The following is a 15,227-nucleotide window of genomic DNA, read 5'->3' as shown; positions in this document are numbered from 1 at the left end:
TGGTCTGAAATAAGTCTGAATGTTAGCTGGTGAGAGCTGACCCAGATAAGTTGAAAGCTGTTGCACTGAGAGAGAAGTCTAATTTCATTGTCTTCAATCTATTCGGGTAATTTAAGAACACCCCAAGGAGGGGGCTCCATCCCCGCCAAGACTCCAGTAATGACACACACTTTGTAGCCTAGAGAGCTTCCCTGCTGTTTTAGGTTATTGTCTGTCTCGTTTTACAGCTATTTACTTTTCAAGTTTTGTCGACGACAGCTCATTACTTGATTTACAAGCCTGGAGAAGCAGATCAGCAGTTGATCGATTCGTTCGTTGATTTGTTGAATATATATCGATATATCGGTCAAATCGATATATCGTTAGCCTCATACGATAATTGCCTAAGTAATCTTTTGGCCAAATTGAGTTTTCTGTACTCTCTGTACTCTCCTCACACTGCATGTCCTCAGCCAATCAGAATGCTTGTTACGTTCAAAAATCCCCATCTGCCTTAACTCACTCGTGTGACTTGTGCCTTATAACGTTACGTACACGGACGCCGATCGCATGACTTAGGCAAGTAAAACAACTGCCTTAGTGTATGACATGTATGTATGTACGAGGAAAAAATGCCTAAGTCACGACATTTTTGTTTAAAAGTCACCTTATTTTGTTATGCAATGGTTGTTGTGTTTTTGCAAACTTGTTGATGCACCTTGTGGAACTTATTTTCAAAATATAAATTAAAGACTTACACATTTGCTGGAAAATGTGTTTTTTTCTTCTTTTCCAAAAATCTTGAAAAATTACTTAAGCAATTATCGTATGAGGCTAACGATATGATTTGATCAGTCACCCACAGCTTTTTTCCGATTGACTAATCCTTACCGTAATCACCAGGTTTGGTTGAAGAGAATGTGCCGTTTCCTCCTCAGCCTCTCAGATCTCTCTCTCTCTCTACGTTGTTGTTCTTCTTCTCTTCCAGAATACCCCGGAAAGGCAAGGGCAAAGGCCAAAAGAGAAAACGAAAGAAAAACCGCGACAAAAAGAGTCGTGATGCGTACGTCAGTTCCGCCTTCTCCCCCTATCTGCATCTGAGTGTGGCGCTGCTTATGGTCAAGCTCATATGGGAGGAGCTCATGTGCCCTTTTTAATAATTTGCACCATTAATTTTGCCCGTCTGTTGCTTTTGTGAACACCACCGCCCCCCCCTCCCCCGATGCCCTAGCTTTCTGTCTTGTCACCCTTAACCCTTTCACCACCACACTACAGAAGATTAACCCCTTCACTACCACAACGTCTGTAGTGTGGTAGTGAAAGGGTTAACCTTCTGTAGTGTGGTAGTGAAAGGGTTAACCCTTTGCCGTGTCGCAGTGAAAGGGTTACCCCATTTGGTAGTGTGGCAGTGAAAAGGTTAACCTTCTGTAGTGTGGTAGTGAAACGGTTAACCTTTTGTCGTGTGGCAGTGAAAGGGTTACCCTTTGGTAGTGTGGTAGTGAAAGGGTTAAGGCTCGATCATAGTCCAGACGTAGCTTATACACCAGACGTAGCACCGCTAGAATGTCTCTGTCCGCGCGTACTACTAGCATACTGGTGTCGTGCAAAATATGGCTTGGCATGCGCAATTGGTGGATCAAAGAACTCTGGAACTGGACTATGACATGGCGAAGGACTGCAGACTTCCCGTCCGCATAGTGTACGGTATGCAGTATGCACCCTGTATACTTCTAGACTATGTGGGAGCCTTTAGCAGACGGCAGACGGCTAGTTGTCAACTTTCCAGTAAAGCGATGTTAAGTTAGCCTAGTTTGCTAACTAGCTAACTCAGCTCATTCACTATCCGTAGCCTACTATATTTAACAATGGTAGGGGACTACATAATTCAACTTGCTATCTCTGTCCCAACTCACAAGTTATAACCCACAAATAACCCTTCATAGCCCCCCCAACCATCCATCCATGGCTATACCACCATCTACCATCTGTCTCTGTAGCCCAACCTCGGCATAACCGATACCTTCGCAGTACGACTGGAAGACCGGTTGGGGAGAGATAGGGTTCGACTGGAAGACCGGTTGTGGGAGAGATAGGGTTCGACTGGAAGACCGGTTGGGGGAGAGATAGGGTTCGACTGGAAGACCGGTTGGGGGGAGAGATAGGGTTCGACTGGAAGACCGGTTGGGGGAGAGATAGGGTTAGACTGGAAGACTGGTTGGGGAGAGATAGGGTTCGACTAGAAGACCGGTTGGGGGAGAGATAGGGGTCGACTGGAAGACCGGTTGGGGAGAGATAGGGTTCGACTGGTTGGGGGAGAGATAGGGTTCGACTGGTTGTGGGAGAGATAGGGTTCGACTGGAAGACCGGTTGTGGGAGAGATAGCCCCTAAGATCTTATCTGACACACAGGGGTCAGTTGTGTTTGTGCCCAATAATGGTTACGGTTCAAAGAAGTAAAACAGGTCCTAGATCAGCTGTTAGAGAGGTAACACGAACCTTCTTACAGATAGCGACCAGCATGGCTTTCCGCACTAATCTGGCATCTGTGTTGGAATCAGGCCCCCATGTTGAGTCTGTGCCGCTTTGCTGTGTCGTTTTGCCCTTCTCCTTTCTCTCTCTCTCTCTCTCTCTCTCTCTCTCTCTCTCTCTCTCTCTCTCTCTCTCTCTCTCTCTCTCTCTCTTTCTCTCTCTCTCTCTCTCTCTTTCTTTTCATCCTTCAAAGCAGGTTTTTCTTTTCGCCGTCGCGGCCTGCCATCATGCCGGTGCTCTTGTCTATGATGTGAAGATGAACGAGAGAGATGGCTCTATTGGCCTGGTGTTTATTTTTAAAAAGTTTTGTTGGGGGTTATGTAAACCAACAAATTGTTTGGCCAATTGTGTTCCTCTCAGTGTCGTCTTTGTTGTCTACAATGGTCTCTCTCGCAAATGAATGAGTACAAAAGGAACGTGACGTTTGACTGAAATGAAAAGATGATCTCATGTTTCTTACACACAGGAACACACACACACACAGGAACACACACACACACAGGAACACACACACACACACACACACACACAAGAGGAGGAATAACCTAAAGCTTCAGAGTCAGTTGGAGGACATTCAAGCATCAAAGGAAAAAGCGAACTCGAGGAACCCTAAAATGTATAATATATGAAATAATATATTATTGCTAAATAAATGTTAATTTAACAGTTAGCAATTTTGTGTTTCATTTGTGTTATTTTCAAATTGTTGAATAGAATAAAAATAGAAACCATTATATTATCGGCCATATTGATGCCGGCCTCGGCCATTGATAGACCCACAGCGGCTTCGCGCTACAGCAGGGACACACGTGCACGGTTTCAGGTGGAGTTCATGTGGTGTACCCCTACTGTCTGTCTCCTTTCTTTCTCTTCTGGGTTATGTAAACCAACAAATTGTTTGTCCAGTTGCGTTTCTCAGTGCCGTAGGGCTGTACCGGATAGTTCGAAGCTTCGAAGCTTCATTCGCAAAAGTTGACATTCGAATTCTAAATCAACATTCGAATATTTTTTCTATTTATTCTGTTTAAACCAATGGGGTTTTTCTTCACAGTTGCAGATAAAGATTAGGCTACACTAATATTATAGTAGTATACTATTATAGTATATGACTTGTCATAAAAAATTTAATAAAACATTTATCATAAATGATGTAGCCTATCTGCATCCGCTTGCCATCAAGACGTCACCATCACTTTCGTACCAACCGTGCCCTTATTGGATTATTTATGTTGACGAAACTGACGAGTTATATTCATTAAAGAAAGTTGATTTAATAAAAAACTAAAGTAATTTAATCAGATTAATCACTTTATTCAAATTGAGGATTTTGTTTGAGGACTTTCTTTTTTATTTATTTATATTTTTTTTATTATGTCATAAAATATGATCACAGGCATTCAAAGCTTCATTCGAAAACGTCAATAGCAGCTTCAAATGTAAAAAAAATAAAAATAAAAATGACATTCGGTACAGCCCTACCCCTACTGTCTGTCTAATTTCTTTCTTTTCTGGGTTAAATGTAAACCAACAAATTGTTTGTCCAGTTGTGTTTCTCAGTGTCGTCTTTGTTATCCACAATGGTCTCTCATATATGAATACAACAAATGGAACGTGACATTTGACAAAAATTAAAAGATGATGTTTCCGCTACCGTCTTAATTGTAAAGAATAGAGCTCTGTTCGCACCTACTGTATCAATGTCTATATATATATATATATATATATATATATATATATATATATATATATATATATATATATATCAGGTACGGAAGAGTATTGCTGCCACACCAGAAACAGAAAAAAATACCAGTATCACGTTATAACGTGAAACGTTCATTGTTATAACAAGATGTTTTTCACGTTATAACAATATATTTTCACGTTACTATGACATACAAACTTATCACCTTATAATGTGAAACGTTTTATGTTATAACGTGAAAAACATCTTGTTATAACAATAAATGCTTCACGTTACGTGAATTTTTTTCTGTTTCTGGTCTGGCAGCAATACACTTCCGTAAACAGGTCAATGTACTCTCCATGAATGTTAACAAAATGCCATTTTAGTGTTGATCTTTTGTCAATCTCATCCAGAGCAGTTGTATTTTCTGTTATAGTAAGGCTATGCATTCTGAATCTGATATGCTTGTCTCTGGGAGGGACAAAGTTAACTTAATTTCTTTTCCCCATTCAATAAAGTGAGATGTTTCATCTTTAAGCATGAAGCAGACCCTTGAGTCTTCTTTATCACAGAAATGTTGGAGATAATATCTGTCTTTGTCTATCTCTTTGTGTGCCTTGTTGTTGTTGTTGTTGTTGTTGTTGTTGTTGTTGTTGTTGTTGTTGTTGTTTGACTTGCCATGTCATTATGGTTCAAATCCAACAAATGTGTTACGTGTTTTTCCGAAGTCGCACACCTAGTCAGAAGCTTGCTAATGCATGTCTAACGCAAGGCATTTGTGGGCAAGCCAATCAGAAAATACACTGCTCTTCCTCAGAACAGTCTCCTTGTCACCACGAGGAGACAGGAGATGGAAGGGGGAATAAAGTATATGTGTGTGTGTGTGTGTGTGTGTGTGTGTGTGTGTGTGTGTGTGTGTGTGTGTGTGTGTGTGTGTGTGTGTGTGTGTGTGTGTGTGTGTGTGTGTGTGTGTGTGTGTGTGTGTGTGTGTGTGTGTGTGTGTGTGTGTGTGTGTGTGTGTGTGTGTGTGTGTGTGTGTGTGCGTGCGTGCGTGCGTGTGTGTGGGGGGGGGTGTAGAAGGTGGGGGGGGGTGCATTTCTTCGCTGCTTGAATTTTGTGGCTGTTCTGTACGTGTTTTTAATTTATTATTATAAATAAAAAATGTTTTATATATATTAAAATTAAAAAATAAATTGTTTACACATGCAAAAAAATCGATAAGTGACGCCACTTATCGATTTCACGCAGTTATCACGCAGATATCACGCAGATGTTGGCTTGAAATGTGTATCCCTCTCATTTTCCAACGTATTGTAACAAAGAGTTAATCACCTATCAAAGACACTCTGACACATTGTGACAACCAACCCCATCATGGTTGTCACACACTATGGGGTTGGTTGTCACCATGTGTTTTACAACTTTTAATGGGAAAATCTTGAAAAGAAGACAAGATTTAGATTTCAGATAATGATTGAAGAAGTGCGTCTTTAGTCGACGGCGAAAGATTGGATGGGTTTCGGCTGTCCTAACTGGGGTGGGTAGTTCATTCCACCATTGTGGGGCAAGGACTGAGAATAGACAAGAAGGCAGAACTAAATTTGAAAGTTTAATTTCATTGACAAGTTGACAAATACATAACTTAATGCATCTTAATGAACATAAACAGGAAACACATCTTTAGGCCATCCTATATAACAAAATAAGAACACAATAAATCGGCCTAACAATAATAGCCTACACAACATGTGACAACCAACCCCAAATAAAATGTGACGACCAACCCCAACTGGAATGTCTTGATAGCATCAAGGCTAACAGCCATTTAACAACTAGTTAGCTAGCTAACAACAATCTAAACTATAGCTATCCCTTCACACTTTTTAAGGGTAATAATTGTTTCATTATAAACCAATTGTGTAAAAGCCTAGAAGAAAAATATTGAGGAGCGGAATATTTACAAATGGACATGAAAAACACAAAAAGTCCTCTCACCTCAAATTCAGCTGTTTCACTCCAAATTTGACAATGTAGGTGAACTCTGACCCCAATTCTGGACATTTAATTACCAAAGTATGGGAGACAGGACCCTCTGGTGGTGAAATATAATGAATGTGACAACCTACCTGTGTGACAACGTCCCCCGTTCTCCCCTACTCTGATAAAAACATCTCAATCAAAAATATTAAATGCTGCAACTTATCAATTTGTACATATACATAAACATACTGATCGGTCTGTGACTTTTGGACACTATACTTTTGGAGGAAAACATTGCAGCATATGGCCGTGTTTTTGTGCATTAACACACTGTAATAACTCTCTTGTGTGTGTGTGTGTCTCTCTCTCTAGTTTGTGTGAGCCATGTTGTGATCAGTGCTCGGAGAGGAGGAAGCGGTTGTTTGTTCAGGACCCGCTGACCTGCCAGTGCACCTGCAAACACACAGACGAACACTGCAGAGAACGCCAGCTAGAACTCAACGAAAGGACCTGCAAGTAGGTGTCTCTGGTTTGTCTGCGTGTGTTTCTGTTAGAGAGAGAGATTGGTCGGTTGAGTGAGTGAGTGTGCGAGTGAACGAATGAGCGAGCTAGTGGGCGGTTGATTGATTAATTATAAAAAAAATTAGCCTTAGTTGACTGAACACATTACAATTGACAGCAATTGCCTTGGGTAGTATTTTTAGAGGGAGCCAGCATTAAACCCACACACAGCATCTCTGCAGAACTCTGCAACGCCCCCAACTCTGGACTCCTCAAAATCCACCTCTTCAACTTGGCCTTTAACCCCTAATTTCCCACTTTGAATGTTGTGTCTGTCCACTATGTTTGTTATTTATTATTCTTTTTTTTTTCTATGTAAAGTGACCTTGGGTCTTATGAAAGGCGCTATATGGCGGCTGGGTGGCGCAGCGGACATTGCGCTCGTCACCAACACAAGAGACACCGGGTTCGACTCCGGCTGTCGGCGTTGCCTCCGGCTTGGGCCAGTCGTCATACTAACTCAATTGGCAGAGTTAGCGGGTGGAAGTCGATGGGTGGTAATCTGGACGTTGTGGACAGCGACTCCTACAGGTCGGTTGGGGGACGCCTGCACAGCAGAGACAGGAAATGGCGGGGGCAGTGTGAGCCTCCCACACGTTACACCTCGCCAATGAGAGTCCGCGCTGGCAGGTGAAAAGATGTGACAGGCTGCCTCCTCGTGTATCGGAGGGGACACGTGATGCAAGGCTTCTATCCTCCCTACAACCGGCCAGTGGCCATATGCGAGCAACGTTCAAGACAGGGGAGAGGAGAATTGGCACAGTGGGAGAAAAATAGAAAAAGAGGAGAAAAAGAAGTGGATAAAAAAAAATGAAAGGTGCTATATAAAACGAAGTTATTATTATTATTTGTTTATTTCGTTTTGACACATTTGTTGATTTTAAATAACAAGTAGAGCACTGAGTGCTAAAGAAAACAGACAATGCTAAATAGTTTTATTCAAATATTTCAACACCGAGGTTACCCTCATTCACAGCGACGACAAGCTTACAAAACAGTTAATCAGCAATTTCACACATACAGTAGGCTCAATAAATAAGAATAAACAATAAGAAAATCAGCTAAGACAGTTACAAGTCGACACACAGTGGTCGGAGATCATACTTTTAAATACAGCAAGAGAAGAAAGAACCTTCAGCTTCAGAATCAGTTGGAGAACATTCCAGGTGTTGGAAGAACCTTCAGCCTTTGAGTCAGTTGGAGAACATTCCAGGTGTTGGAAGAACCTTCAGCCTTTGAGTCCGTTGGAGAACATTCCAGGTGTTGGAAGAATCAAAGAAAAAGCAGTTTTTCCTAGTTCAGAGAGCAAGGAAACTATAAAAGAAGGAAAGGTCATCACGTCAGAATACCAGCCTCCTATGCTCTGCTCGATGCCAGACTTTGGTGCCAGTTCTATTGAAGCCTGGATTAAAATAAAAGATATATACAACTGATATCATCAACCGATATATCAAACATTAGCTAGTTAACAATGCAACAAATTGCAGATGATTCTGACATCCATGGTAATAACCGTAATTTAAATTACGTTTAAATTAGGTCATTAATGAGGAGATGACGGTCTCATTCAACTCAATGTGAGCCAAAGTGAAAGTTTCCACACTTGGCACCAATCTGCGTTTGCTCGCTACACAGTGATGTGATGACCCTTCCTTCTTTTATAGTTTCCTTGATTCAGAGCAAACTCGAGGAATCCTAGAATTAATATTATTATAAAATAATATATCACTATTGCTAAATAAATGTTCATTTAACGTTAGCAATTTTGTGTCTCATTTGTTATTTTCAAATAGTTGTATTTTATCAGATGTGCACAAAAATAGAAACCATTATATCGGCCACCCTGCTCTCTAAATATTGGTGCCGGCATCGGCCATTGATAACCCCATATCGTTGGACCGTGTGGAGGAATAATACTGTCCTCTCCCTCAGTTGTGGTATTTCACCCTTCCCCCCAAATGTTTATCCCCTCCCTTCCCCTAAATCTACAGTTTATGGTGTCCTAGCTAGTAACCTGGAGGAGGGCCTTCCAGCCATACTCTCTAACTATTTTGTATGTATTGATCATTCTGAGTTAATAGAATTGTATTAACTGGATCCTTTCGACTGAGTAAGTTCTATTTCATTCTGGCCTCCGCTCAGCGTCAGTCTGCACTAACCTCACTTCGTGCCTAGCACTGAATAAAAAACTCCACAATGTACCTTTACATACCGACATCCGTCTGGCCACACCCCTATCCGCTTACCTTCATAAGCAGGTGTGTGGTCACCTACTCGCCTCCTTCTTCACTTTCACCACAAGGAAGTGCCTTCGGTAGATACCCACACTTGACGAGGTTGTTTAGTTGAAGAAAGTTGATACGTGTTTACATTTTTTCTTGCTTTTTTCTTCTCTCATATATTTAAAAAGAAAAAAGCCAAGTCATAATGTTTACCTCGGAGGGTCGCGCTCGCAACGTCACCCTTCACCAGCGGTTCTCCATTGCCGCCTCTGTCGTACGTCTTGGAGCGGGGTTGAGGCCTCTCTCGTGGTCGGCAGCCACGCCCGTTAGGCGTCCGATGGATAGTTTGCCTCTCCAAGGAGCTGGTGCACCAGCGCCGTCTCCTGTGCGATGGCCTGGTTCCGGCTCTGGTTCCTCTGCTTCCGGGGAGTCGTCCGCTGTTGGGCGGCCGGCGCCTTTGGTTGCGGGGGATTTGAGACGCAAACCTTTTGCGTCAGCTCGCTCCCGTCGCAAGATGGTGGCTTGCAGACGCGAACGGCCTGGTTTTGGTGAGTTGCTGGAGCCGGATGAGGATGCGTCTGATTCTCCATGGCCGATGGAAACAGAGGACTACATGGTAGAAGCGGACGGGTTCTTGTTCGAAGCCCCGGTGGAGACATGTCCCCCGCCCGTCCAGGTAACACTGGAGGGGGGTGAGATGTCTCCTTGGGATTCCTCGTACGTGGATGTTGGGTTAGAACCTCCGACTCGGCGGCGGGATGCCCTGCTATCAGCCACATCAGAATGTGGCTCCTTAACCAGTGGTCTGCTGCATGTGAGGGACGCGGGCTCGGAGGGGGAAAGTATGAAGGGGGAACTGCGTGCTTTGTTCCCCGAGCTCATGGCGGCGGCGGCAGTCGCAAACGGCGTGCCGCAGCCACTGCCTGTTCCTATTCCTGACGATCTCATAGGTCATCTATGGCAACGTCGCCCGGTGAGAGGGGTGGACGTTGTCTGTCCATTTTTCCCCTCAATGGAGGCCTACGTCCAGGTGGTCTCCCACATCATGGGCCTTACCCCCGCCTACGTGCGAGTCACGAGGGTGGTGGGTTTGGTAGAAGGCATGAAGGAGGGCGTGCCTCGGCTTGATAGGCCGATGGCGGCGCTCCTTTGTCATGAGGTGGTGTGGGAGCCGTTACGGAAGCCGGTTCCCCAAGGGAAATCGGCGAGGCGGTTGGCTTACTGGAGTGACCAGTCATTTATCTCTGCGACGCAATCTCTGGCTGCCACTTCTAACATCGCGCAGCTGGCGAGATTCATGTCCGGGATACTGACGGGCGGCACGGAGCTGACTGATTTACAACATGATCAGCTCGCCCAGGCGGCAGGCGCCATCCTGCATCTGATTCAGCCGCAGGCTATAGCCGATGGGAAAGTACGTGCCCTGGCCACTCTAGCCCAGCGCCACCTTTGGCTGGAGCAGGCGTGTGTGCCGGAGAAGAAGAGGACTCCACTTCTGACGGCACCCCTCTCCGAGGCTGGACTATTTGGGTCGGCACTGCAGCTGATCACCTCAACCTTCAGGGAGATGCAGGAGGAGCGCTCTGTGCTCCAGCCTCATTTCCCCCCGCCCGATGTCGCCGGTGGAGTCAGACGGCAGGCGCGTCGTCGAGGTTCCGCTGCCGTAGCCGCCGCTGCTACCACCGCCACTGCTGGCCCTTCGGCGAAGAAGGCCAGGAGGAGAGAGGGCGCCTCCGCCACTGCAGCCGGCCAATCTACGCCCGGAGGTGACGGTAGGGATCGTCATGACCAGCCGCCGATCGTTTACCGTCCCTCCGGGGCTCCACGGGGTGGCAAGTCCCGAGCGGCTCGTGGCAGGCGTCGCTAAAAAATAATTGACTTTTTCCCTCTATGGTCCCCCCCTGTTCCCTTCCCGGCCCACATATAATTTTGTTGAGAGAAATAAAGAGTCCCTCCTGCAGCCTACACTCGGTTGAAAAAGGTTTTTTTCTGCCTCAACCTGAATCTTCACATAAAGGTAGAGGTTAGTTGTGTGCTCTGTTGCTTAAACAGTGATATTGAGCCGCAACACTATTGTGTTGGTCTGCAGTAATGCTTGTATAAAAAAGTACCGCGGCTCAGCCGCTCTCTCTCTCTATCAGATTTTCTGTGTCTTACAACATGGATACGGGTGTCGGGTTCACACATACACAACTTGGCCTTGTTATAAACCCTGTTCACAGATGTGTCTGTGACTAGCGTGCATTGAATTAGCTTGCGCTGTTCATTAGCATTTTGCTACTTAAGGTATCGTATGGCTGTTTGTTGTTGTCGTATTGCAAGGGTTGGGCTTGCGAGGGGGTACCAGATAAACCCCTCCTTCCCTCTTCTGATTGGTCAGGGGGTTTATTGGACTCTCTTTTCATTTGGTCAGGGCCAAGCTGTTAGGCAGCTTGGCACGGGGGGGGGGAAGGGTTTCCCAGACTCCGCACCTATCACAGGCGGTTGAGTCTTGGGTTTCCCCCCGTCATAGCAAACGTCACTAAGTACGTTTCTATTGGACGACGGCTTCCGTGAGTTTTAGACCCGTATGTAGGGTCTGTTGTTGTCAAGTTGTTGGGGCAGAGCGTAGGAACTTACTGTTCTACTACGCTCGATATACGTGTAACTTGAGTCTGTTGGTCACATGACTCAATGTTACCGTGACTTTTCAATCTATGGCTCACGTGGGAAGTCTCTCTGAGGAGTCCCGTCTCTCCTCTGTGGTGAGGGTGGCGGGATGTAAGAATGTAAAAAAAATTACCCTCGGCCGCGTCACGTGGGATTCATGTCAGTCGGTGTTTCTTTCTTTTTTAATAAATAAAAAGAGTGAAGAATATGAAGCATGATGAACTTCTTGTCGTTCTCCCAGGCGACTTGAAGGACCAATGTCTGGTGTCTGGTTAGACTATCCATTGATGTGTTTGGGTCTCGACGCATACATAGTGCTGGCTCTGGGTATTTCTGTTAAGAATCATGCAGGAGGCTAGTACGCCTTGGTTGCTTGTTATTAAAACAGTGTTTTTATAGGGCAACTGGGATGGGGGATTTTTTTCCTCTTCCGAGAGCCTGTTACTGGGTCTCGACGGATTCTCGTTCATATCTGGGGGATGTTAACGGAATAGATCAGGACATAGGTAGAGGGGTCTCACGCCCTTGGGGTGGGCCACTGAGCGCGGTACAAATGGGACCGTCTGGGTGGTGCCCTCTTTTCATGTTTTAGATCGACACGCATACCTACCCCTTCTCCTGGAGTGGGCATGTCGGCGTGGTTAGGGCATGGGACTGGTTCTGGTCACGCTGGTCCAGGTCAGTTAACCCGTTGTCCGCCGGGGACGCAGATCTGTTGTTCTGGTACCCTGAGGGACTTGTGCTTTTTTCGGGGGGGGGAAATGCCGGGTCGGCCCGGGTGTCACAGGGTTAGGCGTTATGGAGACCCTTTGTTGGGTACATGTTGTACCTGACACTATCATCAAGGGGCTGGTTCTCCTTTTTCTTTCGCTCCTCTCTCATGCATGGCGAAGAGGGGGCTGTTGGGGTGGTCTTCTGGACCTCCTCTGGTAACCCTGTGTGCTTCCCGAGCCGCCGGGCCCGGTCCGAAGTAATGTTTTGTTGAAACCGTAGGCCTGGGATAACCCTTTTTGGAAACTGAAACACTTGTACTGCGGTATAGCCAGTGTATACCCGCAGGTGTGTTTTTTTAGTTTTTTCTTGAGGGGTTATAGGAACAACCACCGTATGGTACCAAGAGGGTGGTTGATTCCCTGGTGTGTTGGAGCAGAGTCAACTCCCGGGTTACCCGGTTGAGTGTGCCCCTGCACGTTCATGACGTCTGCCAATCATGTCAGCCTTCTCTGCCTCGACCCTCTGGGTGGAGGTTTTTTGATGGAGGCTTTGTCGTGGTGCGCAACAATGCCAGCATACGCCCCTTCCGCCGGGGTGCTGTTTTCAGTTGACCCCTTTGGCGCCTGTCTCGTCCGCAGTGCTCCAGGCTCGGGTCTACAGCCTGCTGCCTGGTTTTTCCCGGTGCGCTGCCTGCTTCCGTTATGGTTAACCTTTTGAGTGCTTCAAAGTTATGGCCATGCTGACTGCCTGTGTTGCAGGGTCAGTGTGCCAGGCGGCATACTAATGGGGGGAAGGGCCCGCTCTTGGAGGGGCCCTGTCCGAATACGCTGGCGATGTGGGGGGCGGTGTCACTAAGTGACCGCCTGGTGAGGTCTTGATGCCTGGCGTCATTGACCTCTCCGGGCCCCCTTTTTTCCAGGGGGTCCAGTCCCTTCAGGGGGTCTGGGTCTTCCTTCGCGCTCCGCTGCTACGGCCTTGCCACGGGGTTGAGTTTTCTCTTGACTCCGTGATTTTTGGGGGCAGTAATGAGGGTTGTTCCTTCCGTTCGTTCCTTGGTGGCATGCGGGTTGTGCGAGCTTCTGGCTTCCGTTCAGCTCCTCTTGTGCAGACTGACGCTGAGCAGAGGCCAGAATGAAATAGAACGTAAGGTTATGTGTATAACCAAGTTCTATGAATACTGGTGACGCTCAGCGTCAGGACGCCACTGCGGCCCTTGATCTCGCCTTGTGGTGAAAGTTTGGGAAGGAGGCGAGTAGGTGACCACACACCTGCTTATGAAGGTAAGCTGATAGGGGTGTGGCCAGACGGATGTCGGTATGTAAAGGTACATTGTGGAGTTTTTTATTATAATAATAATAATAATAATGAATTGGATTTATATAGCACTCTTCATGACACCCCAGTGACCCCAGAGCGCTTACAGAGTCCATTATTCGTTCATACACAGTCATACCGGTGGTGGTAAGCTACAATTGCAGCCAGAGCTGCCCTGAGGCAGACTCACGGAAGCGTGGCGAATAATCATCGCCTACGGCCCCTCCGACCACCACCAACATTCATTCACATGCATACACATTCATACGAGGCAAGTAGGTTAAGTGTCTTGCCCAAGGACACAACGGCAGTGGGATGGACATGGGCTTGAGCGGGATTCGAACCACCAACCCTTCGATCATTGGACGACCAGCTCTACCCCTGAGCCACGCCGCCCCACAATTATTCAGTGCTAGGCACGAAGTGAGGTTAGTGCAGACTGACGCTGAGTGTCACCAGTATTCATAGAACTTGGTTATATACATAACCTTACGTTATTAATGTTTCCCACAAACGCTACGGCAGGCACACGTGTGTCGTTGTAGGTCAAGGTCAACTTTATTGGTGGTTGGTTTATTAAAATGGGGGACCCTGATGTAAACAAGACGAAAGTCTTTCTCTGGTCTGCATCCCCTTAACAATTGTGTGTATTGAGCTGTACTGTATTGTACCCATTCTGCAATCTGTTAATACAATTTTCAATCAATCAATCAGTGTACGTGCTGCGGTCTGTCTCATTTAGACCCTTCTCTCTCTTCTCTTCAGATGTGACAAGCCCAGGAGATGAGAGAGGCGCGAGTACCAGATGAAGGAATATTGTAAAGATATTTCACAGCACAGCACTTTGACCTTTTGGACTGTAAGCTCTTCTTTTCTGAGGAAAGCATTCCCCCTGGACTGACCGACACACCAAGAGAGAGAGCGACAAAAAGATAGAGACTGAACGAACTGAAATATCTTCCCGTTGTATATCTGTGTGTGTACTGTATATACCATGATAAAGAGAAGAAGACAAAACGAGTACAGAATTTGTATTGCTGCTAAGAGGACAAAACAACTAAACACATCATTTGAAAAAGAAAAGAAAATGGCCGCCGTGTGGTTTGCGTTTTACTGGCTTGTGACGCAATTGTGGTCTTGTTGATTCATTTTATGCAATTACGTCACTGGATGTGAGTCTACTGTGGTTGTGTGTCGATCATAAACTACAAACCTTTTCAACATAATATATATATATATATATATATATATATATATATATATATATATATATATATATATATATATATATATATATATATATATATATATATATATATATATATATCTGCTAAGCGAAAGGCAGACCAGTGGAGATAGAGTGCTCTTCTTTTTCCTTCATAGACTTTTCTGCTGTGGCTGAAAGGTCATGGCGGTGCCAGGACAGCCAATGGGAGACGGAGGATTTCTCACTTTGTGATGCTACTTCCTGTTTCCTCTGAGGAAGTTGCGGGACTGTTAGCGAATGCGAACAATGTTTGAACCGTGTCTCTGGACGATGGAAGAGAGCCTGGAGTGCCATATACTTTTAAAGGGATACTGGTGATCGATATA

General features: G+C 45.5%; 1 protein-coding gene across 2 annotated transcripts in view; it reads left to right on the top strand.

Annotated features, from left to right (window-relative positions):
• Positions 1-14,847, top strand: part of vegfab (vascular endothelial growth factor Ab) — a 61,160-nt gene extending 46,313 nt beyond the window's left edge. Inside the window, exons 6-8 of one of the 2 annotated variants that reach the window (XM_084314540.1) lie at positions 968-1,042; positions 6,547-6,690; positions 14,400-14,847. In XM_084314540.1, the coding sequence (XP_084170666.1) occupies positions 968-1,042; positions 6,547-6,690; positions 14,400-14,421 (241 nt within the window). In that variant the 3' untranslated portion in view covers positions 14,422-14,847. The remainder of the gene's footprint in view (positions 1-967; positions 1,043-6,546; positions 6,691-14,399) is intronic. The other variant, XM_084314541.1, reaches the window with a different exon arrangement.
• The last annotated feature ends 380 nt before the right edge of the window (positions 14,848-15,227 follow it).

The sequence above is a fragment of the Notolepis coatsorum genome (assembly GCF_963971535.1).
Source record: "Notolepis coatsorum genome assembly, chromosome: 5".
Classification (NCBI taxonomy): domain Eukaryota; kingdom Metazoa; phylum Chordata; class Actinopteri; order Aulopiformes; family Paralepididae; genus Notolepis; species Notolepis coatsorum.
The sequence above is the reverse complement of the archived record's forward strand: the minus strand, read 5'-3'. Positions and strand labels throughout refer to the sequence as shown.